We start from the raw sequence: 23,161 nt of genomic DNA, 5'->3' as shown, positions 1-23,161 counted from the left end.
CCCCTCCTTGGGTTTACAATCACGTTCACTGTTTGTGTGTCACAGATAAGTGCGACAGTCTTTTGCTATTCTTGGGTACAAAAGCCCTTTTCGCCCCCCATTTTTAGGGGGAAATTCGACACGTACCGGGAGGGGGGGGGCAAAAAAGTGGCACGAGCCAACTCCTTTCACCAAGAGCGACTCTTTTGGTAGCTCCATGCACGGTGGTAAAGTCCCCCCATTTGGGAAAGCATGCCTTATTTTCATTATTTACACGACGTCGTTTGAGAAAAAAACAATTTGTGTGTCACTACAATCAGGAAAAAACAGCGCCGTGATATCATCGTACAAGGTGAGGAATTCAAGCCGAAAAAAATAGAACTTTTCAATGAATATAACAAAATAGACTTTTGTCATTGTCGTGATGGGGGGGCCACGTTCCGAAAAGTCTTCCGGCCCCCCGTTTAGCTCATAAGATCGTTAACCGAGGTCACTCGATGGACTTCCATTTTATTTATTCCATCCTTCTTTCGCTTTGGCTTCAAGTTGCGGCGCTTTTTTTAGTCCGGTGACGTGGCGGTGGCATGCGGTGGAGCGCTAAAAAAAAGGTGGTCAATCTCTCCGGGTGGACGAGGAAGACTGGCATCATCATCATCGTCGTCATCATCAGGAGCAGCATCCACGAAAAGGTACCCAAAAAAATCCAAGCGTAATGTAGCGACACACTCCATCACATGCGGCCATGCAACTCGCAGCACGACAAACGTACACAAAAGACACTTGAGGTCACGACAACTGGGGCAGCTGGGAAAAAAAGCCACCACAAAAAAATGGCGGGCGCGTGTCTGATTATGTTTGTGCTGATATTATAGCATTCGTTTCATTGACATGACATGCTGGTTTTTGTCATCTTTACACGAGTGTCATGTGAAAGCGATAATTACCATAATTGGAGGTTTTTTCACCTTGTTATCTAAACCAAAACATTAAATCATCGGATTATGTAATGACATTTTAGGAAAATAAATACTAATTACAGAGATAAGTACTCGATGGGGTTTGTTTCAGTGTTTTTGGACCTTGTTATTTAAACTAATTCATTCGTTGACCTTGTTCCGAGTTGAAACCAAAAATAAATGCACTCATTTCATTTTACAATCTCACGTGACAAAGCAAGAAATGAAAACCAGTTGTTTTTTTTAAGCTAGAATCGCATTTGCTGACACTTTTGTCGTGTTCGCTCTGCGGGAAGAAATCACAGGAAGGGGCGCCGTGGATGTTATTGCTGTTGGAGTATTGCTGCGCCTCTTAGAAAATAACTACCGTCCAAAGGTTAGTTATTGCTGACAACATAAAAAAAGATATATGGTTGGGAGCTCTTAAACATCCTAAAAGCAGATGCACCACTTTTATAATGACTCCATTAGGGAAAGTACAGTCATGGTATTATTTTTTAAAATCTTTTCTGTAGCACTAACTATATGAGGCTATTTTAGCAACAAAAAATAATTAGAGCTAGGAAAGAGCTGTAGTTTGAGATACTACTCGATAGGGTTTGTTTCTATCTGTTTTTTGACCTCGTTATTTAAACCCTAACGACAGTTCGTCTAATTGGATCATCACGAGAGGCCATTGTGACAAGATAACTTTTACTATGGCACTTCTTGGAATGCTGGGAAATCACCATGACAACCTTACGTTGTTTTTTTTTTTAAATGGGAAACTGAATTTGGCCACTGGAACAATGGATTAATTAAAAAAAAACATATTTCCATTGATTTGTTAGTTTTACAGCTGCCCTCCAATGCAAACTTCAAACGTGTTAGCATTCAAAATTCAAGCAAAAAATGTCATTGTTTTATAGCCTCCGGGGATTGAACAATTAGGATGGGCGGGGTCAATGGCGGGGGGGTCCAGGTGGTAATCAGCATGGCGTCAAAGACATTGAGGCCCAAGAATCCGGTAAAAGACGAGAAGAGTGGCGAGGCCGCCTCATTTACACAAGAGAAGCCGGCGTCTATTTTTAGCGCGCCGCACCTCTTTAGCTTGCCACGCACGTTCGGGGTGGGTGGCGGGAGGGCGGCAGGCCGGGGGGGTGGGAGGGTTGGGGGTGGATGCTGCTCTAGACTTTTGCTGCCGGGAGGGGGAGAAGAGAAGAGAAGAGAAGAGAAGGGGGAGAAAAAAAAATAGGCCTGCGTGCCGGTTGCCGTCGTCTGCCTGCTTTTTAATCTGCCTTTTGAGCGACCAATAATCCCAAAGGACGAACACGTGGCGGCCCAGGCCGCCTGGCTCGCCGCGCCGGAACATGTGATGTGCGTTCTCCGCAGAGCGGGGCGAGGGCGGGGCGGACCCCAGGGTGGGCAGCATGCAACGTGGTTGCTCGCAGTGAGGAAGACGGAGGGAACAAAAAAAAAAAAACCTTGGGTGATGCTGAGAATTCCAGAGGCGGCGTCCGGGTCCACCCTGGGATCATCTACCCATCTTTCGTCCAAAGGTCTGTACGTTCTTCTCAAACCATCCCAATATCTTCTATTTTTTAATTAACTGACCCTGGGTTGACCCTACTACCCAGCGGTGACCCACTTCAACCTTCTTGTGTGACTCAACCCAGTCTTGCAACCCACCTCCAGTCCCACTCTTGGCGAGAGCCAATCACGGGGCGCCGCCGCTCTGCTCCGAGAACCGACCGAACGAGCGGTTGCTCGGAAAACCCAGCGGTCGAGGGGCTCCTCCTTCCCGGCCGGGGGCGCCGGCCTCTCGCCCGGGTCATCCCGCACTTCCGTCAACTCCCACCCGGATCGGCGGGTGCCCCCACGTCCCTTTCGCTCTCAAATCCCGAAGGTTCCGTGTCCGGCGGGGGCTAGACGTCGCTGGGGGTCCGCGCCCGACGCGCCACCCCGGCGGGGACGCATCCGCAGCACACCATCCACAGCGCCTTCTGGATCTCCTGATTTCGGAAGGCGTAGATGACCGGGTTGATGACGGAGTTGTAGGTGGCGGGCACCAGCGTGGCGTAGGTGTAGAGCGGCGGGTAGGTGTAGTCGGCCACCAGCGAGTAGACGGTGAAGGGCATCCAGCAGGCGGCGAAGGTCCCCAGGATGATGGCCAACGTGGAGACGCCCTTCCGCGTGGTGACGTAATGCGGCGAGGCGGCCAGGAAGTGGTGCTGCAGGGCGATCTGGTGGGCGTGGCGCATGACGATCTTGCAGATCTGCACGTAGAGCTGCAGCATGAGGCCGAAGAGGAGCAGGAAGGAGACGGACAGCACGGCCACGTTGTTCTTGGTCAGCGGGCGCACCACGCTGCAGCTGGCCTCCTCGGCCAGGCAGTTGACCCCTGTCACGGGCAGCAGGCCCAGGCACAGCGACAGCCCCCACAGCAGCACCAGCATGGTGTAGGTGAACGCCGCCGTGCGCTCCGAGTTGTAGGTCAGGGCGTAGTACAGCGACAGGTAGCGGTCGATGGTGATGGCCAGCAGGCTGAAGACCGAGGCCGAGAAGGAGGCCACCACCAGGCCCACCGTCAGGAGCTGGGCCGAGTCCGATTGGAGGAGGTAGGCGCAGGTGAAGTGGAGCACCAGGCCCAGGCCGGCCAGGAGGTCGGCCAGGGCCAGGCTGCCGATCAGCAGGAACATGGGCGCCCGTAGGGACGGGTTCTGCCAGATCACCAGCACCACCAGGGCGTTCTCGCAGGCGATCAGGGTCCCGGAGGTGCACAGGACGATGTCCCACGGGTTGACCAGCAGGGGAAGCTGGCGGGGAGACAGGGACTCTTCCGCCGGGAAGGTGGACGCCACGCTGCCGTTGTCCGTCGACCCCCCGCCGCCGATGCCGCCGCCGGACCACGCCGTGGGCTCTGGGCTCGGCCAACCCGTGGTGCCCGTTGGCCCTTGGCTCATCGTGGCCCCCGTCTGGAAAGACATGGGAAATGGAATGGTCTTTCGCTGTGGATCGAGAAGAGTCTACATTGCAATTTTCAACATTTCAGAAGGAAAAATGCATGAATTGTTGAATGGAATTCCTCAAAAAGGCTGCCCTTCCGTGACAACAAACGCCATCTTTTTGACCCCCCTATCATCACTAATTCATTCTCATCCTAACAACGTCAACACATTAATGGACATCGGGGCCCAGCATGATGACCTGAAACCCCCTCGGCCCATTCCCATCAAACTTTTCGTCTGGCCTACAGAACCGAACCTTGTGAAATTCTCATTCAAAGCGCCCGAGAATCGTCAAGCAATTCCACCCAATCGATCACATGCTTATCCAAAACGCCGGCCGTGACAAAAGCGGGCATCTCGGCGCATATGGACCATTCCGTCCTCGTGGCACGCGGGCGGAGGGCGTCGGAGCACGTCGGCTAACGGAACATGAATACCGGCGGGGGGAGGCCGACGCGCAAAGTGGCCATATGTTAGCGCCGCGGCTATTTCTAAGGATGCTGGAGCGGGAATGGAAAAAAGGGGGGTGGATCGATCTCCGTTGGGGGGCTACGGGTGGTCTTACCTTGAGACTCGGTGAAGCTGGAGCCGTTCAGAAGCGACCGTCTACGTCCATGGCGGCGGAAGAAGCTGTGGATGGAGGAAAGGAGGCGGGATGGAGGGGGGGCGGCTTTCCGTCTTTGGATTGCTGATGCGAGGATGGGGACAGAGAGGAGGAGCGGAGGAAAAAAGGAGCGCAAACTGCGGCTGCGTGCCCGGATGGGAGGGGCCGGATCGCGCCATGATGGGGAAGATGGGAGGGGCCGGATCGCAACCATGATGGGGAAGATGGGAGGGGACCTGCGTCTGCAGGAGGATTTTTCAGTTCAACCTTTTCATGCGTGAATTTGGACTTTTTGCACATTGGGGTTCGATGCTGACCTTGTCATGTCACTACGGTGGTCCCTAGTTCATTGCGGGGGTTGGCTTCCAAAATAGCTGAAATCCCCCATTTGGAAAGACTACATTGGTAGTGTAATGTAGCAATATTTCAATTGTCAATAGTCTTTGCTCGTTTAAATGCCTACCTTAGAAAAATACATCTGTATTATTTAGTATTATATGCCCATACAGTTGAGGGGAAAATACAACTCATATTTTAATAACTATCTTAGACATGCTAACCATTTCTGGGATCGTCTTTTTTTTTAATCTAGTCCTGATCACTTACATACCAATTTAAATCTGTGAAGAGAAACTTTCTCCAGAAGGCAAGCACCTACCTACCCGCAGGGACTCATCGATTTAAAAATAGCTCTTGTTGCAGCGCAAGTGTAAATCTGCACCACTGGGGGGCGACATTGAGCAACTATGAGTCATCACTGTGACTTTGAAAGAAAGAGAGAGAGAGCACATCAGCTCAATACTGGCTTTATTTCTTTTTCTTTAAAACAGAAAATGATCACGATTCAGGCCTCCTCCGTGGCTCCCTCACGTTAAACTCACCAACACCTACAAAACGGTATCAAAAGTGCACCATAGTGTTATTAATACATCTCTGACATGTTCCGATATCATTTTTTGGGGGGGATATTTATACAAATACCATTCTGTACACTGTAGAAATACACAATCCATGTCGCCCTTTGTTAAGTATCTTAGTTTATGATCATTCATTCGTCCCTCAAAGTACAACGGCACTCAAAAAAAGATGAAACGTCTGTACAAAACAGGCACGCGAAGCCTTTAAATGTTTACGCCAACGTTCAAATGTCCGTCTTTTCTTGCCGTTAGTCCCTGGACTGGTAGAAGAGGATGTAGCCCGATTCGGAGTTCTTGGAGATCTCCGAGGTGAGGCCGTAGAATTCTTCAATGGCCTGGGCGTCGATTTTCTGCATAAATATAGAAGATGGTGTTAGTTTGTCCACAAGAGGGCACTGTTGCGTCCAAAAAATAATCGACTTTATTAGTTGTAGCGTCAATTACTTTTAAGGTCAATTTCAAAATGTTAAGTTGGGGTTTTACACGATAGCTATTTAACAGTTAAACTGTTTTTAAAAGTTGAGCTCACCTCCACGATGTCGTCGTCAAACAGCAACCAAAAGTCGTGACTTTTGACGATGGCAATGTAGTGGCCTCTGTTCGGACCGCTGGCGAAACAAAATAAAGATTGGTGGGTCAATTTACCCATCGGGACGGCGTAAAAAAAGGCAGTTTCCGCGCACCTCCCGCAATGCACCACGACGGCAACGAGGTCGTAGAGCCTTTCGGGATTGGTGGCGTCCCCGGATGTGTTGAAAAGGCGGAGCTCCAGCGGGAAGACGACGCGATACGACAACTTGGTGTAACGCTGCAGCTGCTCCATGTACTTGAAGCGCTTCAGGTGCAAGGCCAGGATCATCGGTAGCTTCTTTACGCGCATCCTTGAGATGAGAAGCAGCCGTCGAAAGAACATTTGGCGCTGAATTTCAACTCACTGCGGCACGGACAAACCAACCTCTTGTGCGCTTCCTGTTTGCTCCTACATTCTTCACAGTAATATTTATACTCGCTGCAAAGCGTCTCCGTGTTGCTGAAGCCTCTGAAAAAACAATTTGACTTTCACCTCTTTATTCCAGGCACAAGGAGAGATGGGTGTCGTTACCTGAGGCAGTGCGTAATGGAGGTGTTCTGTTCTACGTCCACGGAAAGGTCCAGAAAGTCCTCGTCTTTGCTGCTTATCTGGAAGGAGAAGAGAATTCGCCATACTTCCGCGGACTTCTCCGCTGGGAGTTTCCTACCGTTTCGCAGGTGAGGCAGCGGGTCTCGTTGGTGAGGGTGCCCTGAAAAATCTCGTGCACCCATGTGGGCGCCGGCGGGGCATTGCTGTTGTTGTTCTGCGAGTCCAAGGTTCCGTTGGCCAGGCGGCCATTGGTCTTCTCCTGCTTGCGCTCCTCCTGGAGCAGGTCGGCGATGGTGTTGAGAAGGTAGTTTAGGAACTCGTGGGCATCCTGTTGCATGTAGTTGTCAAACAGTTCTGCGCGGAGACAAAATCAAGTCATGTGGGGGGTTTACATTCAATCTGAATGATAAAACTGCAGTTAGAATTTATTTCAACGATTACAGCCATTCTTACCGTTCTCTTTTCGCAGGCGTGTGATGAACTTCTTTGGCGGTATGACGCCGACTTTTCTCTTCTGGTTGGCGATGCTGTGGAAGAGGTCGGCCAGGCAGGTGAGCAGGTTCTCTTTTCGCCGAGGCTGTCCGCGATACGCCAGGATCTTCTCCCGGAAAGGCCGGCAGAAGTAAAGCGCCTGCAGCACCGAGTTGCAGTAGCAGGTGTTCCCGAACTGGAGGGGGGTTTAAAAAAAAGAGGATCAATGCGTGGAAAAACTAGGGGGAATAATGCAGGTCGAACTTGACGTACGTTGACGAGGCCGAAGTAGTGCTCGTTGACCGGAAACTGCTCAGATCCAATTTCTTTCTCCAGAGCAGAGGCATTGGCGCCCTTAGAAAGCCCAAAAAACGAAACATGCATGATTATCGCATACAAAAGTGAATAGACGGCTGTTAATGTCATTTGTTACCGTGAAGAATGGGTCACAAGGAAGTGAACTCCCTTGTGACTTCACAAATAGCTAATTCTCACAGAAGAATGGAGTCAAGTGTTTATTGTCAATACACAAGCTCTGGGGAGACTTTTGCGACAGTGACTCTCGGTTTGCGGCAAAACTGATTTTTTTGTAAAAACAAAACAGTTTTAGATTCATGACCTCTAGTTGATGCAAATCTTTGTCATGATGTGCTTAACAAACCGTTAGCCTAATTTAGACACATATTGAGGGGCGTTCAGGTGCCGTCGTAAAGCGAGGAAACCCGTAAATGCGGTTAAGAGTGGACTCCACAACTGCGCAGCTGATGTTCAACCATGTCGTCATTGCCTCGCGTTCGGAATACTAAGTAGCTTGTCCAAGAGGTCAAACATCTCATCTAGCGACTACTTAGTCGAACTTAAATCCACGCAACGATCGTCCGTCTATTCTCCAGCTGTGTGCGCACAGCGGTTTACGAGCTGTCACTCGTAAGACTGCTCGTTAGCTTGGTGTTAGCTAAGTGGCTAACTAGCGCCCTTCGCTACAAACAAGGGCTCGAGTGGTAGGAGTATCAACTTACACTGTGGGCTGTACGGGCGTTCGATTGCGACCAAGACACTCACCATGGTACATAAAGAGGCAAATTTGGAGAATGTCATTAGGATTTCCATTCAGCCAGCGCCATTTTCCAAGTACTCCGCCTCGCTCAGCCAGATAGATAACCCCTCGATGACTGCTTTGCTAAAACATAGTCGCAAGAAGCCCAGGCAGCGGACACGTCCAGAGGCTAATACAGAAAAAGCGAGAGCATTCACTGCAAGTTACTTCCGCATTGGACATCTGGCCAAATCTACGTGAAGAGATTTGGATTTATCATAAGCATAATGTAAACAATACATTAATAATAAAATTAGTATTAATAATAAATGAAATAGAAACAATGAAAAATAATTAATAAATGTATGCTAAAAAATGTGAATGTATTTTTCCACATTAGGCCTAATCTTCGGCCAGTTATTAGGGAGTGTTATAAACTGAAGTTTTAGAAAAGTTAAATTTTAGAGGAGAAAATCACTCACGTTGTGTTCACTGTAGTGGAAAAGTTCAGTCCTTTAAGACAGCGAGAGATTCCCTTCAAGTTATTTCCGCTTTGGGGAGCACAGTTTGCGAAATTATGCCGTGTTTTAAATCGTTTTTTTTTAATCATCTAAGTATCTATCAATTTAAATAGTGTACATATTCGTGTTTGTCATGACTATATGATTGCATTACCTTTTGAGTCGTACACGACACGTAAAAAATACGTTTGACAAGCGCAGCAATGTAAGGATTTATAAAATGAAACATTAGACGTTTTATATTTCACGTCATTCAATGAACGGAATAGCAAACACATGCGTAAAATTCCGTTTTATAATCATGAATTTGTTAAAAACAACACTGAAGTTTTATCATTACAAACAGCAGTCAAAAACCCACGGCTATACAATTTTACATTAACACTTTTTTCTCATACAAACGAAACAAATATTCTAATCATAAAATGATCTTAAAAGTGTAAATATTGGTGATATTAGGTATTTGGAAGCAAGTGAAAAAAATGGCATTTTTTGTTTGCGTTGCACGCTGCTTGTGTATTTTATAAAGCTTTGTTTGCGTAATACAATTTCTCTACTTGGTGTCAATTAAAAACATACTTTAAAAAAAATATATTTGTACTTTTATAAACATGCAATTTTTCGACGTTAAAGAAGCTCATATTTTTGTTCAGGCGATTTCCAGGGCATTCCTACTTTTTACCCAACAAGGCGGAGCTTCCGGACCACGGAGACCTCTTTCACCATACCCGCCATCTTGTTGTGACCGGGGTAAGATGTTCTCCGTTTAAAACCTCAAATTCACTTATAAATAACCCCGCGAAGTCAAAATATGCGGCCGCGTATGTAGCATGACATCTCCCTTGTATGTCAGGTGTGTAAACCTCTTGAAAATTCTCCGGCCAAAAGTTATAAAACCCGCAAAATGTAAGCCGCAGCGGCGGCGTGGCGGCTCCCCATGTGGGCCTGGGAGGCAACGTTAACGCATATTTTTCTTTAGTTCACGTTTAACAGTTATAATTCGGTGTTGATCGTGACAGTTGACGTTGCCCACTAATATACAGAAGCTAATTTTGTTGATGTTATTAATTGTAGTTGAGAAGGAGGAAAATAAAATGGTTATAACCGACTCGCGAATTCAGTCATGAACAAAATTAGCAGTCTATTCATTACATTCATATTTTCACAGTAATCAGAAATCATGACGAACACAAGAGGAAAGAGGAGGGGGACCCGGTACATGTTTGCCAGGCCGTTCCGCAAGCATGGTGAGTGTTTTTTTCCCCCTGGTTGTGTAGATATACGTACATTCTTACATCCGAGCACGTTTACACTAACATTTCTCCAAATTTGACAGGCCCAATTCCCCTGTCCACTTACATGCGCATCTACAAAAAGGGTGACATTGTTGATATCAAGGTAACATTTTCTCTTCTTTAAAATGATCATCAACAGTGATTAACAATCGTGATACCTCATTTTGACAGGGCACAGGTACCATCCAGAAGGGTATGCCACACAAGTGCTACCACGGGAAAACCGGGCGAGTGTACAACGTCACCCAACACGCAGTCGGCGTCATCGTCAATAAGCAAGTCAAGTAAGTACGCGGTGGAAACAAATGATGGGTACGGAAACCCCGTGTTCACTTTGCCACTGGGACGTGCATGGTGTCCCTTGTGGTCATTCATACGGGGAAAATCAATTGGAGCTCCCGACGTTCGCGGCCTCGTGCGTCTCGTCGAAGCCGAGGCGCTAGCGGGGTTCCGACAAAAATTAGCAATAGGGGAACCCGTTTTCAAATGTTGAGCGTGGGATTTGCCCACAGGGGCAAGATCCTGGCTAAGAAGATCAACGTGCGCATCGAGCACGTGAAGCACTCAAAGAGCCGCGACAGCTTCCTGCAGCGCGTCAAAGAGAACGAGAGGAAAAAGACGGAAGCCAAGAAGAACGGGACCTTTGTGGAACTCAAGCGCCAGGTAGGAAAAACTGCGCCATAGACCCTCGCCAGAATGTCCTTTGCGCCGGTGGGTCTAACTTTTTAACGTGAACATCCGCAGCCCGCTCCTCCTCGCGAGGCTCACTTTGTCAGCACCAAGAAGAACAAGCCACAGCTGCTGGAGCCCATCCCTTACGAGTTTATGGCATAAAGTGCTTGCAAAAAAATCTAAATAAAACGAAATGTTTGTACACTTGTCTCTAGTCTTGCGTCTTTTCTTAAGGATGTTTGACGAGGGAAAGTGCATCTCAAATGAAAAAGTAGTGAAACATACAAACAATATCTTATGTTTCTTTTATTTTTTTAGGGCTATCTTCGTATATTCCCCTTGAAAAAATTCTCAGATCCCTAGCAACAGTAGTAATGTTAAATCTGTCCACAAGAGGGAGATGTAACGCAAGTTAAATGCTGATATTGAACAGAAAATTTTCTCCATGAGATAAGTTTGCTTTATTTAAATTGTTTTAAATACCCCAGAAGATGCTTTCAATGAACATTTGGCATTACTACTTTCTATCTGTTTTAAATGTAATTAAGGACAGCTCGCCTTTGTTGATGGGGACTTATTTGCATAAATATTAGTGCATTTGTAACATTGCTAATGGTAATCACTCCCCAAAATTTAAAATAATACCTAAAGATGTCATCAATGTTTTCCACGCGTGAGAAGGACCACATGTTTAATCAGTGCAAACTCGACAGGGCTGATTGCTTACGTGACAAATGGGTTATCTGGCGCAAACTCGGTACTTTATCCAATATTGACACAAATTAGCACCGGTCTGCCCCGATAGCGCCTTGGTGACTTAGCACTTGGGCAAATGTACATGTTTAAAAAAAATAAAAAATAAAAACACTTGGAATAAGGGTGCCTTTTTATACCCCAAAAATGACCATTAAATCCCACTGTCACATCAAAATACAAAATTTCCAAGTTACACATTTCACGTTCAAATCTTTGACCAAACAGTCTGTATTTTTGACCCCCCAAAAAGACCCCATTCAGTCATATTAGCAAAAACCAAGTTAGGTATAAATATAATAGTATACAAGTACAAACCAGTAAATAAGGAGACAATCAATCTAAAATCAACCTTTTTTTTTCCCCTCACAGATCCATCCACATGAACATTTCCATGATTCACAAGAGGTTACTCATTGAATGACCAAGAAGTAAACACACAAGAGAGAGGCCCAGGACACACAAGTGCGTGAGTGTGTGGAGAGGAGATATTTGGATAAAAGCTGTGTGGAGTATGCACTCCTTAATCACACATTTGACACACACACACACACACACAAACACACACGGGTTGCGTCTACGCGCTCAGCCGGCAGCTTCAAGCAGCTGCATCGACCTGCCGTGTTACAAATTAACCACACACAGACACATACAGTCAAGAATGTGATGGATGAATGATGGATTGGGGCGACACAGAACTTATTGTTGTCCCTACAAAAGTTGGTCGGAATGAACAAAAATTGCGCTGAGCGTGTCGGCCTCACTCTACTGGGGTCGAGGGTTCGATTGCAGGTGGGTCCTCGAGTTTCCCCCTTCTCCCAGGGCTTATGTGGGTTTTCTTCACGTTTCCTCCCACATCCTCAAAACATGCACGCTAAGCTAATTGTAGGCTAAATTGCCCTTAGGTATGAGTATCCATCTCCTCGTCCGCTGCCATTGGCTGGCCACCGATTGAGGGAGTCGCCCCGCCTGGTTCATGTAGTTAGCTGGGATAGGCTCCAGCACCCCCTGCCACGCTAAGCTATTCAGAAAATGAATGACTCATCCAAAATACAACCAAAAAAATCCACTCTATTTTCTACTAGTCTGACTTACCTTTGAATTAGCATGGCCCTATTATAAGAAAAACATAATCATTTACGTATAATAATGAAATATAAGTCCATCCAAGAGTTTGCCTGCACCTTTATTTGGGAGAAATGTGTGGTCGTGACAAAAAAAAGGGAGTCCAATCCCACTACAAGCCTAACAGAATGCACACTGTGTATGTGTGTGTTAGGCGTGTCAGCCTTTATCAGGACCGTTTGCGCGCGTGTGTGTATGCGGGAACGCGCTTATTGATCGTCCGCCTGACAGCAGAAGGGCGGGCGGGGGACCGGATGGGGCCGATAAGCGCGTCGCCCGACCCCCCGGCGTGCTCACCTGGAGCGTGGGAGGGCAGCGAGGTAACGTCCAACAGCCTCTGGATAGGCCTCGTTCACACCGACCAGTCAAAAGGTTTCACGTGGGAGCACAGGGGTGATGTTTAGACAGAGAGATAATACCATTCTATGCTTGTTCTTTGTTTTTTAGGGCTTTTTTTCTATCAGGCCAGAAACCTTTCGACACGTACGAGATCGATCGTGAATAAAAAGTCAGTGAATTCCAACTTGAAATTCTTCATTGGCTGAAAATGCTAATAATTTGTGTTCTCAAATACATATACAGTATATATACACTTATATATGTATATTAAAACAATACATGGAATATACATACATACATATATGTATACTACAGGTGTAATTCATCGATTACTTGAACAACGATACAATATTTGCTGATATTACAAAGTCTGCCTTTTTTATATTACAGTATAGCAATGATTTACAATTCACATAGTCATAAAAAAAGTCACTTTCATGTTTTTGACAATGGTCTTGTTCAGACATTTTAATGATTTATTTCCAGAAACGAAACATATCTACTAGATGACAATATTATTAGATATTTTGGCATTTTGATTTGATTATGCTTAAAACATGAATTCATTGTAACATTGTTAAATGTCCATACAGTCCACATTTAAAGCTTAAACTTTAAGTCTAAAAAGAAAAAATGGACCACACTATTACTTCAAAAGTAACAAAAATTTAAAATTTTGACATTCCCTAACTGAAAATGACTGAAAAAAAATCATTAAAAAAAACAACAACACATTTTGTTCATTCATACCTTAAAATTTAAACTAAAATGTCCCCTAACATTCAGTATTTATATTTTAGAAGGCCCTAACAATTTGGTGTGTTAGACCATTCTTCCAGAATCTTAAGAAAACTATATTGGACCGTTGATAAGATTAAATTGTGTGTGTGTGTGTGTGTGTATGTGTATGTGTGTAAAAGCCAGACACTGGTCTCCGTCCTGCAGTCACGGGTGACATTTTTAAAGCTGAAATCAATCAATGCGGATAAAAGAGCGGCAGACTTTTACAATGTTTGAACGCCATTAAAGCCACGTGAGCCTCCCTTCAGTTCGCAAAAATCTTCCCTCTGCGACTCTTAACTTCACAAAACTATTTCAAATATCGATTTAAAAAATAAAACCCTATTTCAGACTCCCCTTTATGTCCTCCCAAATGGTTCGATCCATTAAGTTATAGGAAGCCCAGGTGCATAGCCCAGGTGTAGGTGATTAATCGACCTACGCCACATGAATTTTTTTGGGGGACAACCATTAAAGATGGGTGAAAGGTTGCCAGGTTCAAAACGCTTTCTCTGCTCTTTTTCTGACTGTCAAGCCTTGTTTACCAAATTGTGGAAGCTTGAAGCCCACTTGTGCAAACACACCGGCTCGGTTAGTGAACCAAAATGTCGTTAACAAAGTCAATGACGAAGATTTCTGAAATATGTATTTTTTTTTTGTGGTCCATAGAAGCCGTTCTCCTGCGAAAACTGCGATAAAAGTTTCCGCTCGCGCCAACAGCTCGCCAGGCACGAGCTCGGCCACGGTGAGCTGAAGCCACACGAGTAAGTTATTGTTTTTTTTCTTGTTTCAAATTGGAATTAAAAGTAAACCCAAAAAATAACGTTGTTTTTGTCGTGAAGGTGTCCCACCGACGGCTGCTTTGAAGCCTTCGTGCGACGCGGCAGCTTGAAAAAACACATCGTTCGAGCGCACCAGCACCAAATTGAAGAATTTCAAGTAAGATTTATTTCATTTTCTCCATCAAAATACGCTTATCATTCCATTTTTTTAAAAGTGTACTCATGAGGACTGCCAACGTCGCTTTAGAAAGAAGTACCAGCTAAAAGCCCACATGGGAGAACACCAAGGTCTTCTCGCTTTTTGGTAAGAAGCTCCCAAAACTAATCAAAACAAATCAAAACGAGCACTTTTTTCTTCCTAGTTGTCACGTTGAAGATTGTGCCAAAGAGTTTCCGTCTCGTGCCAAGCTGAAGCACCATGACAACGTGCATAAAGGTCAGCTAATACACGTTTTTCCTGGATTTTTGAGAAGTTCCCTAACTAAAAACTTGGACTTTAAGGTTACCCCTGCGAGGAGGAGCTGTGCCCTTTCCTGGGAAAAACCTGGTCCGGATACCGGAAGCACCGCCAAGTGCACAGAGGTAGGCTCACCGTTGGACGTCTCCCGTCCATTTGACTTAAAATGTCTCTTTTCCAGTTAAACTGCCATGCCAGAAGTGTAAGAAAGAGTTCAATAATCGCTGGTTCCTCCGCCAACACGAGTTTCACAGCCACGCCGAGGGAAAGCGTGACTTCTCCTGCCCGAAAGAAGGGTGCGCCCGGACCTACACCCGCCGTTTCAACCTGGACGAGCATGTCCTGGGGGACCATGAGGGGAAGAAGCCCTTCAGTTGCACGTACGCCGGTTGCAGCCGCAGTTTTGCTATGAAGGTAAACTGGATTTTTGTACCAAAACGGCAATATTATTTAAAATTTAGCCTCTTAAAAACTTGAACATTAACCTTACTAGTCTGTCATCCATAGTGAAATTTTGACATTCTAACGGGGGCCTGTTGACACTCGTAACCCCCGAGTCCGGTCCATATTTGTTCAGCCACTGGTTTGGACGTCTAATGCCGTCAATGGCACCATAATATCAAATTGTGGTTTGTTTTAATTGGGTAGGATACTAAAAAATGAAGAGAAATTAAGAGTGGACCATGTTTTCCTTTTTAAAAGATTATCTTTTTACTTTGGGTTATTTTAATTAAAAAAATAAATAAATAATAAAGATTAATAATAAACTTTCATTGAGACCTGGCAACCCACATTGTAATGTCAACATAAGTGGTTGCCAGGTTGCCTTAATTGTGGTTTGTTTTAATTGGGAAGGATACTAAAAAATGAAGAGACATTAAATACAATTTAGAGTGGGCCGTGTTTTTATTCTCTTTAAAATATTATCTTTTTGCTTTGGTAACGTTTTAATTATAGATTTAAAAAATGATTCATAATAAACTTACATTGAGACCTGGCAACCCACCTTGTGGGGTCAACATAAGTGGTTGCCAGGTCTTAATTGGGTTTGTTTTTAATGACCAAAATTGGTCACTTGTGCATCAAAGGCTTAATGATGTACCAGGATGAAAAGAATTTTGATTAATTTAGAGCTTATGTGTAAAAATAATAATTTTGTTAAATGACTGATTGTAGCCATTGTGAAATTTTGCTATTGGAATAGTACTGAAGGATTTATCAAACTGACTTTTTATGTAATTGGTAGAATACTAGAAAAGTGCACTCTTGGGTAATTCCAAAAATTAAAACGAGCTCAAATCTGGATCAACATGACACGTTTGTTTGACTGCTGCCGTTCACCAGGAAAGTCTGTGGCGACACGGAGTGGTGCACGATCCACTTAAGCAAAAACTCAAGGTGAGAATGGTTTGCCACCATTTGATTTTATCGATTTTATTTTTTTGCAGCTAAAGGGACTTAATGAATGGTTTCTTTCCTAGAAATTGAATCCCAGAAAGTGGAATGCCGCACTAGCCAAAGTGCGCGCTGCCGTCGGGGTCGGCGAACTTTCCGCCAAGCTGTGCCAAACCCATTTGGGGGACCCCAAATCTTGAGGCTGCCCGTATTCAATAGTTTGCACTTGCTCAAACTTCGATTTCTGTTATGTCATCTTACTCTTTTTTGGGTTGAATAAAGCCTCCAAAGTACTGCAAAAAATGTTGCCAATGCTTTTTTTCAGGAAATATTTATTAAAACAAACAGACACACACATTCACATGTATAAAATAACAGCTGATCAGGCTGTCGCGCGTGAGAAGCCCCATTTTGTGGCAGCTTGCGAAAATGAGGCCTAAGGGGGAGGGGCTTATAGAGACGGATCCGACGCTGGTGTTCGATGTGGAAAGGGTTCACTTTGAAACTAACACGGGACTTTGTTTGTCCCCCTTTTTAGAGTGAAGCGGACTTATGAGCACAGCAGAGGGTCGCGACGTGTGGCACAGTGCCATCTCCTCGCCTTTTGATCCCGGATTATAAACCCGGCGGGCGATCGTACAGTAAGCGAATTCCATTTTTTTTTCTATGTTTTACAAGTAGCCCGGCTAGATCAGACTCCCGGGCCAGGAGACGACGGTTAGCGCCACGCGGCTGCGCTGTTCCTTTAGCATGGGGACCAGCGCCGAGTGGCTCATGCCCGCCGTGGATAGGCCGTTGACCGCCACGATCATGTCGCCGCACCTAAAAAGCACATTTCTAACGATGAGATCAAGTCGGATTATTTGTTTCTCGCGTTTCGTCGGACTTACTTGAGACGGCCGTCATAGTAGGCAGGTGTTCCCAGGACCACGGTCTTGATGAAGAAAGCCTGGTTGCCGTGTTTCTCCTCGTAGCCCCCCACGATGCTGAACCCCCAACTGCCGGGATGGCTTCTCCTCAGGACGATCTCGTGGCTGCTGTGCAAGTAACTGGCCACGACAAAGCGTCAAATGTAGCGTCGGAATCGGTTGCCGTCCGGGCCCGCCGACTCACCTGGGGAGTCCGAGCCACATGAGCCAGGAGGGCGACCAGTTGGCGTCAAAGTCGCTGTCGTGAGAGTGGTGGTGCAGGAGCAGCCGGTCGCGTTCCCGTTCCTCCGTCATGCTCACTTCCAGCACTCGCAGTTGCACCGAGGCAGAGGCGGCGCTGGCCTTCAGGGTGCCCACCGCCTCGCCGTGGCTCAGGTACGTCAAGTCCTGGCCGTTGATGCTCAGGAGGATGTCGCCTAGAGGGAGGAGCCAAGATATCGGCAGAAGCAAACGGTTACGTTGCCAATTGCTCTGCTTATTAATGATTGCAATTCCCCTATAGCAGGGGTGTCGGACTCGGGTGGGTTCGCGGGCCGCTTTAACATCAACTTGATTTCACGTGGGCCGGACCATTTTAGATATATTTAGATTTTTTTAAAATGGATTAAAAAACTGGATTAAAAGCCCTGAATATTCATTTTTTTATAGATCTAAAACACGTGTCAACAATTTGAAATGCTGCTGTAAAATAGAGGAAAAGGGATTAAGTTGACAGTGATGGCGGCGCTCTTGCCTCGTTTGATTCGACCATCCCTGGACAGGCATCCGTGCGGTTGGACGCTGGTGACAAAAATGGGCAGCTCTCCGCTCTTGCTCCCCCGTCCACCGGCCACCGTCATGCCCAGAGACTCGTGGGGCTCCTTCTTCACGGTGATGTGTTTCTCCTTGCACGTGACGCACTGGGACAGGTCCTTTCGAGGGCGAGAAGACAGTTAAAGTTGGTCCGAAGTCGGACTCGCCGCGGTTCCCATTGAAGCTAGCCTACGCCCGCGGTCCTACCCGGTGCGTGCTGCTTCGGGACAGGTGCAACGGCACCGGACTCGGGCTGGCGCTGTGGTTAGGCAGGAAGTGGTCAAGGCAGTAGAGATCTCTGGTGGAGCTGGACTTTGGCGGCGGCGGCGGAGTGGCCTTGTTGGCTCGGCCGATGAGAAGGTGCACTCGTTCGCCGCTAGCCTGAAAAGACAAGTATGGCGAATTCCGTACGAGAGCGCCGCGCTAGCCGGTACCGCCTCACCTGAATGATCTGGGCCGCCTGCTCGGGCGTCCCGTGGCGCAGGTCCTGCTCGTTGACGGCTAAAACGCGGTCGTTGCCTCGCAGGCGACCGTCCTTGGCCGCCAGCCCCCCGTCCAGCAGGTCCAACACGAAGACCCCGGATTCGTCGGTGCGCCGCACTAGCTTGATGCCCAACTGCTCCGCCGAGTCGCGCTTGTGCAGGGTGATCCTCAGCGACACGGGACTGGGCGGGTTGCCCTCGGGGGTCGGGCAGGGGGCCTTGGGAACGGCCGGCGTGGCGGAGGGCGGCGCCCGCGAGGCGCAACGCCGCTCGCGGAGCACTGTGAGCTGCAGGGTGGTGCATGGCCGCGCTAGTGTGGAGCGCGCAAAACTGTGCGGCACGTTGCTGATGTCCACGTTGTTCACCTGGAATGCATAGCGCTGGTGAGCTGCTCGGCTAGCTTTTCGGCTAGCCGCTTGGCTAGCCCGGCCATGGGAACTTTATCTGACCTGGAGTATCTGGTCCCCCGCGAGCAGCCTCCCGTCCCGTGCGATCACGCCGTCCCGGTAAACCTCCTGGATGACGATGTTGATGAGGGGGGTCTCGTTCCCGCCGACGATGCTGATCCCCAACTCCACGTACGGGTTGGCCCGGTGGACCTCCACCGCCGTGATCTCGCCTTCCGGGAGCGACGGAAGCTTGACGCAACCTGTCAAAGACGGGTTCAACTTTGCCCCCAACCGAGACCCATCGATCGAAATTTTCTACCTTCTTCGGCGGAAAGAGGCGGGGATTCGGGGCATTCCCAGCCCGAGGAGGTGGAGCTGACCGAGCGGAGAAGATGGATGCAAGGGTTGCTGAGGGGTCGTTTCACCCGGGGGATGATGCACTCTATTCCCACCACACCTGAGGGACCGCATGGGCTATCTAAGACCGCCGCAAACAACTCCTTTGACTTTTTGTTGTTGCCGCAACTTACTGTCTTCCTCGGTGCTCTCCTCGAAAGCAGGGTTGTCCAGGCCGGCCTCGGTGGTCCCGCCCGGCGCCTCGTTCTCAACGCCATTGAGTCCGAGCGGCGGCGAAGGACCGGCGTCGCCCAGGTCGGTCTGTGCCGAGAGGGGGGATCTCGGAGGACTCTTGACCGGCGGTCGGTCGTCGCCGCTCTCCTTACGGGGGCCGTCCACGCTGGTCTGCTGACATCGTGTTCCTGGACACCTACAAAAACACAACAGAAAGAGGCAGTTTGATCTAAAGTTCTTTATCTTTACCGTTGTTGTTGTTGTTGGCGTGTTGGATTTAGTGCCGTTAATGCGCTAAAATCCCGACTTTTACCACCGCGCAGACAGCGCTTTCCCTTTATAATCATCTGGAGTTTTCCGGTTACACAATGGCGACACTTGACTCCCGTTGCTATCTTGGACCTCTAAGTCCCCGAGGAAAAAACCCCACGAGGGATCAGAGGTCTTATCTTGATTTCAAATAGAGTCACGGTAATCCCGAGAAACTGAACCCGCCTTTCTTTATATGTCTGGAATTATTTCGGTGGGAAATATCCGGCTGCTTGCGATGGGAAAATGACAAACGGACGAATTGCCGACAAAAAGCTGAGTCAGAAAAGCGAAAAGGCTCGTTAGCCCGAGCCGGTTCAAGGAAATCCCCTTAGGATGCTCGGCGAGAGGGATAAGCCGTCAATGAGCGATGCGTCAAAACACAGATGAACATGTCAACAAGTCACAATTTCTCAGGTTCTTTACGGGGTTTGGATCAGGGGGAGGGTTTTCCCTCTGGAAGCCATTAGCTAGCCAAGTTGGAATGCAATTTGCCAGCCGTCGGAGGTCGTTTTTGGTAGACCCAAAGTTAAAATCCTTCCCTAACTCGCCTTACAAGAGACATTTTCGGACAATCGCGAAATGCTTCCGTTCCATTGGACCGCCCGAGGCAGTTTCCCGGCGGAGCGAACCCCGCGAGATTTCCGCCAAGTTGTTTACTCACCACAAGCCGGGGTTTCCTTTGGCCGTCTCGCAAAAGAAGTGATTGAAAAGATCTCTGGTGTTAAAGTTGCTCAGCATGGTTGCCCAGAAAGAACGTGGGAACTCGGAGGAGCTTCTGACCGGCCAACCCACCACCGTACCACTTGGGCGCCACTAATCCCCCGTCACATGACCTACAGCCCGGTAATCCCTCCTCCCTAGCCTTTCGCCCTCCCAAGGTTTCACAACACCTGGTCCAAACGGGCCAGGAGCCAAAGCGTGTGAACGGACGGCCCACTTGAACGCCTTTAGGGCAATTGAACTCCGCGGCTACCAGCTAATCCAGGGGTGCTGGTGACGACGGCCTGGGCCAACACAGAGGACCCGTCACGGCTGCTCGTCAAGCCTTTCCTTTGATAACGAAAACCTTCATTTCAACGCACTTTGTCGGCAATCAGACCACAAAAACGACCCGTCACGGCTGCTCGCCAAATCTTTCCTTTGATAACGAACACCATCATTTCACATCTCAAAAAAGCGAAGCCGAGAACTCCTTCCCCCCAGCGCTTACCTGCGTTTAAGATGCGCCTCCAAATCGCACCTGGGCATGCTCAGCGAGCAGATTGGCGCCAGCGGGCACGTGACCGACAGCTTGTCCAGCAGCTTGTGCACCAGGATGCTGGACCTGCGGCAGGCCGGCAGCTGCAGCCGCGTCCGGTCCAGCGGGCAGAAGTCCCTCTCCTGCAGGAAGCTGCGCAGGCAGCGGGCGCAGAAGGTGTGCCCGCAGGGCGTGTCCAGCGGCTGCACCAGCGGCTGCAGGCAGATGTGGCACACCAGGTCGTCGTCCACCTCCAGCCGGTAGTTGTACAGGTGGTTCTCCCGGTTGCGGTGCGCCTGGCCGCACTCCGAGCAGGGGGTCTCCGAGGCGGGCTCGGCGGGCTTGGCGGGCCCGACGGGCCCGGAGAGAGCCACCTCGCAGCCCGGGCTGCCCATCCCCGGAATTCCTAGGCCATAAGCGTCACGGGACGTGCGCCCCCTGCGGGAGGACGGTGCATTGCAACTCGTTCAGACAGCTGTTTGGGGAAGAAGAAAAAAAAACAACAACAAGCGTGCGATTACGTTTATTCCTTGCGCACGTGCGCCACGCTAGAGATTATGTATCGCTGCTCCCGTCCACTAATCTGACGGTATAATCTGTCGTTTTTTTTTTCGATTCCGTCGGGAGGGAATTATCCGGGATTGTCGCGGAGAGGAAGAAGCGTAGAAAAAGGAAACGCGGAATAGTTTGAAGATGTTTAAGTGACAGATGGGATTTTTTTACCCTCGTTTTTACACAGTACGGCTGTAAACAGCTGGACTTTGGAAGGGATGAATGTGGATTTTTTTTAGGGTAAATTACCTAGCTCCATGGCTACCATTTAATGTAAAAAAACTAAAAGTGTGAGAAAAAGATTAATTAAAAAAATAGCAGGGAGAGATTTTTTTTATCCGCCCACACTCAGGACATTTTCCCAAGTGACTCGCTTTCATCACAAATTTACACCCCAAAATCGTCCAAGTTTACGCTGGCATTCCAGCCGATGATGAGTCAGGCTTTCGTTCCCATGACGACCTTTACCGTTTTACCCAGAAACCTCAGACGGATGTCCAATCCGTCTGAAGCGTATACTTCAAATGTCTCTATTCTCGGCGACAGGAAGCGAAAATAGCAAACGATTGATAAAAGATTTCCATACCTCGATGGACGCGCGCCCGCCCCCGGCTCTATCGTCGCCGTGGCGACGGCAGACACCGGACCCGTTCTCTTGACATTCACGGGATGCCGAAGAGGCCTCGTCGGAAAGGAGCCCTCCCTCCGATCCCGTCTCCTTGGTTACGGTCCCCGTGACAACCCGTCTCCTTGGCTACCCAGTGTCCGGCTGTTAATTATTCCAGCCTCCCCTATTTTTAAGGATGTTCTCCTTTTCTCTTCCTCCTTGGATGTGACTGCTCGCTTGTTTCTCCATCCCCACAGCTGGACATGAATGAAGCACGAGAACACAAGGCTCCTTCTGTCTGCCTTTAAAACAAAGCTGTGACATCACCGCATCGTAGACGTAAAAAAAAACGTCTCGCTTAATCCCAAGGTTGTCGTCGCCGCCTTCCTACATCGATAACTTGACTGTCAACCCATCACCTGTCATCTAATCTCTCTGCAAAATCCACCAATCCGTCCCATCTGTCACTCTAGCCTTTCTTTTTTTTACCAAGTCCTCTTTGTAGTTATTTTTTAATCCACATAGGCTGTTGTTTTCCACTTTGACAGAAAATCCCTGCCTGCAAAAGCACTTTAATTTTTTTTCGACCATTGTCCTCCATCCTGCGGTCCTGCCACCTACACTGCAGTGTCATGATGGGAACGTGAGCATCTGTCTGACTCCATCCAACAAACGTCAATAGCAATGCAAAGCCGAGACCCCCGACCACACACACATACACACACACTCACTTGTACGAACCCAGTGACATTGTACATGCAGATGTCATAATACCTCATCCGGATGCTCCTCCGCGCCTTGCATCCCGACCCCAAAAAAGGGGGGAGAGAGGAGCTGGTGGTGGGGGGCGATGGTCAGCGTCTCGCACCTCAAATCCACGCATTCACCGCAAAGTGGCGGCGACCCTGCGAGCCCGTCCGAAAACGCCCACCGCTGTCAATCATCGGGGGGAGGTGGCGCGCGCAGCCGTAGGGGAAGGGGCTTTAGAAAATATGCCTGCGTGGATTAAAAAACAACAAAAACAACAACAACATCAACAACAAACAATATAAAGCAGTGGAAACTATCATGTTATTTTTTTGCGGGGTGTCAAAGTTATAAT

General features: G+C 48.1%; 5 protein-coding genes across 10 annotated transcripts in view; 2 read left to right on the top strand and 3 right to left on the bottom strand.

The window, feature by feature from the left end:
* Positions 1-10,764, top strand: part of rpl21 (ribosomal protein L21) — a 66,125-nt gene extending 55,361 nt beyond the window's left edge. Inside the window, exons 1-6 of one of the 2 annotated variants that reach the window (XM_077624770.1) lie at positions 9,260-9,341; positions 9,760-9,838; positions 9,928-9,989; positions 10,058-10,170; positions 10,399-10,549; positions 10,631-10,764. In XM_077624770.1, coding sequence (XP_077480896.1) covers positions 9,772-9,838; positions 9,928-9,989; positions 10,058-10,170; positions 10,399-10,549; positions 10,631-10,720 — 483 coding nt within the window. In that variant the 5' untranslated portion in view covers positions 9,260-9,341; positions 9,760-9,771 and the 3' untranslated portion in view covers positions 10,721-10,764. Of the gene's footprint in view, positions 1-9,259; positions 9,342-9,759; positions 9,839-9,927; positions 9,990-10,057; positions 10,171-10,398; positions 10,550-10,630 lie in introns of those variants that run through there. The other variant, XM_077624771.1, reaches the window with a different exon arrangement.
* gpr12 (G protein-coupled receptor 12) lies at positions 2,159-4,624 on the bottom strand. The gene is made up of 2 exons (XM_077624486.1): positions 4,488-4,624; positions 2,159-3,889 (listed from the first exon to the last, which is right to left on the bottom strand). The coding sequence occupies exon 2, from the start codon at positions 3,875-3,877 to the stop codon at positions 2,840-2,842; it is 1,038 nt and encodes a 345-aa protein (XP_077480612.1). The 5' UTR covers positions 3,878-3,889; positions 4,488-4,624; the 3' UTR covers positions 2,159-2,839.
* Positions 5,317-8,595, bottom strand: usp12a (ubiquitin specific peptidase 12a). The gene is made up of 9 exons (XM_077624805.1): positions 8,553-8,595; positions 8,097-8,260; positions 7,308-7,388; positions 7,017-7,230; positions 6,682-6,917; positions 6,546-6,622; positions 6,399-6,482; positions 5,973-6,324; positions 5,317-5,793 (listed from the first exon to the last, which is right to left on the bottom strand). The coding sequence occupies exons 2-9, from the start codon at positions 8,142-8,144 to the stop codon at positions 5,692-5,694; spliced, it is 1,194 nt and encodes a 397-aa protein (XP_077480931.1). The 5' UTR covers positions 8,145-8,260; positions 8,553-8,595; the 3' UTR covers positions 5,317-5,691.
* A 3,181-nt stretch (positions 10,765-13,945) lies between the features above and the next one.
* On the top strand, positions 13,946-16,486 carry gtf3ab (general transcription factor IIIA, b). The gene is made up of 9 exons (XM_077624367.1): positions 13,946-14,146; positions 14,225-14,319; positions 14,398-14,494; positions 14,553-14,641; positions 14,700-14,773; positions 14,839-14,919; positions 14,976-15,208; positions 16,139-16,192; positions 16,276-16,486. Exons 1-9 carry the CDS (start codon positions 14,003-14,005, stop codon positions 16,387-16,389), a joined length of 981 nt encoding a protein of 326 aa, XP_077480493.1. The 5' UTR covers positions 13,946-14,002; the 3' UTR covers positions 16,390-16,486.
* Positions 16,487-16,504: 18 nt separating this feature from the next.
* Positions 16,505-23,008, bottom strand: lnx2a (ligand of numb-protein X 2a). 5 transcript variants are annotated; one of them, XM_077624364.1, is made up of 12 exons: positions 22,834-23,008; positions 21,122-21,338; positions 20,874-21,010; positions 19,312-19,547; positions 19,101-19,238; positions 18,842-19,041; positions 18,353-18,757; positions 18,118-18,291; positions 17,852-18,029; positions 17,303-17,534; positions 17,080-17,238; positions 16,505-17,011 (listed from the first exon to the last, which is right to left on the bottom strand). In XM_077624364.1, the coding sequence occupies exons 1-12, from the start codon at positions 22,836-22,838 to the stop codon at positions 16,876-16,878; spliced, it is 2,217 nt and encodes a 738-aa protein (XP_077480490.1). In that variant the 5' UTR covers positions 22,839-23,008; the 3' UTR covers positions 16,505-16,875. The 5 variants fall into 5 exon arrangements, with proteins under 5 accessions (XP_077480490.1, XP_077480487.1, XP_077480488.1 ...); XM_077624361.1 differs by having other exon boundaries at positions 20,874-21,338; XM_077624362.1 differs by having other exon boundaries at positions 16,506-17,011; positions 20,874-21,375; positions 22,834-23,007.
* Positions 23,009-23,161: the final 153 nt, after the last annotated feature.

Source organism: Stigmatopora argus, chromosome 17 (genome assembly GCF_051989625.1).
Source record: "Stigmatopora argus isolate UIUO_Sarg chromosome 17, RoL_Sarg_1.0, whole genome shotgun sequence".
In the NCBI taxonomy this organism is placed as follows: Eukaryota; Metazoa; Chordata; class Actinopteri; order Syngnathiformes; family Syngnathidae; genus Stigmatopora; species Stigmatopora argus.
The sequence above is the reverse complement of the archived record's forward strand: the minus strand, read 5'-3'. Positions and strand labels throughout refer to the sequence as shown.

Bases quoted from the DNA above. Each gene is read 5' to 3' on its own strand.
- gpr12 (XM_077624486.1), bottom strand. From the start codon at position 3,877: ATGAGCCAAGGGCCAACGGGCACCACGGGTTGGCCGAGCCCAGAGCCC.
- usp12a (XM_077624805.1), bottom strand. From the start codon at position 8,144: ATGGAAATCCTAATGACATTCTCCAAATTTGCCTCTTTATGTACCATG. The intron at 6,918-7,016 runs GTAAGAATGGCT...GTCTCCGCGCAG, and splicing joins ACGCCTGCGAAAAGAGAACG to AACTGTTTGACAACTACATG. The intron at 6,623-6,681 runs GTAGGAAACTCC...TTCTCCTTCCAG, and splicing joins GCTGCCTCACCTGCGAAACG to ATAAGCAGCAAAGACGAGGA.
- gtf3ab (XM_077624367.1), top strand. From the start codon at position 14,003: ATGAATTTTTTTGGGGGACAACCATTAAAGATGGGTGAAAGGTTGCCA. The intron at 14,147-14,224 runs GTTAGTGAACCA...TGTGGTCCATAG, and splicing joins TGTGCAAACACACCGGCTCG to AAGCCGTTCTCCTGCGAAAA. The intron at 14,320-14,397 runs GTAAGTTATTGT...TTTGTCGTGAAG, and splicing joins GGTGAGCTGAAGCCACACGA to GTGTCCCACCGACGGCTGCT.
- lnx2a (XM_077624361.1), bottom strand. The intron at 19,239-19,311 runs GTAAGTTGCGGC...GCGGTCCCTCAG, and splicing joins GGAGAGCACCGAGGAAGACA to GTGTGGTGGGAATAGAGTGC. The intron at 17,535-17,851 runs GCAAGAGCGCCG...TCCTCCCTCTAG, and splicing joins GGATGGTCGAATCAAACGAG to GCGACATCCTCCTGAGCATC.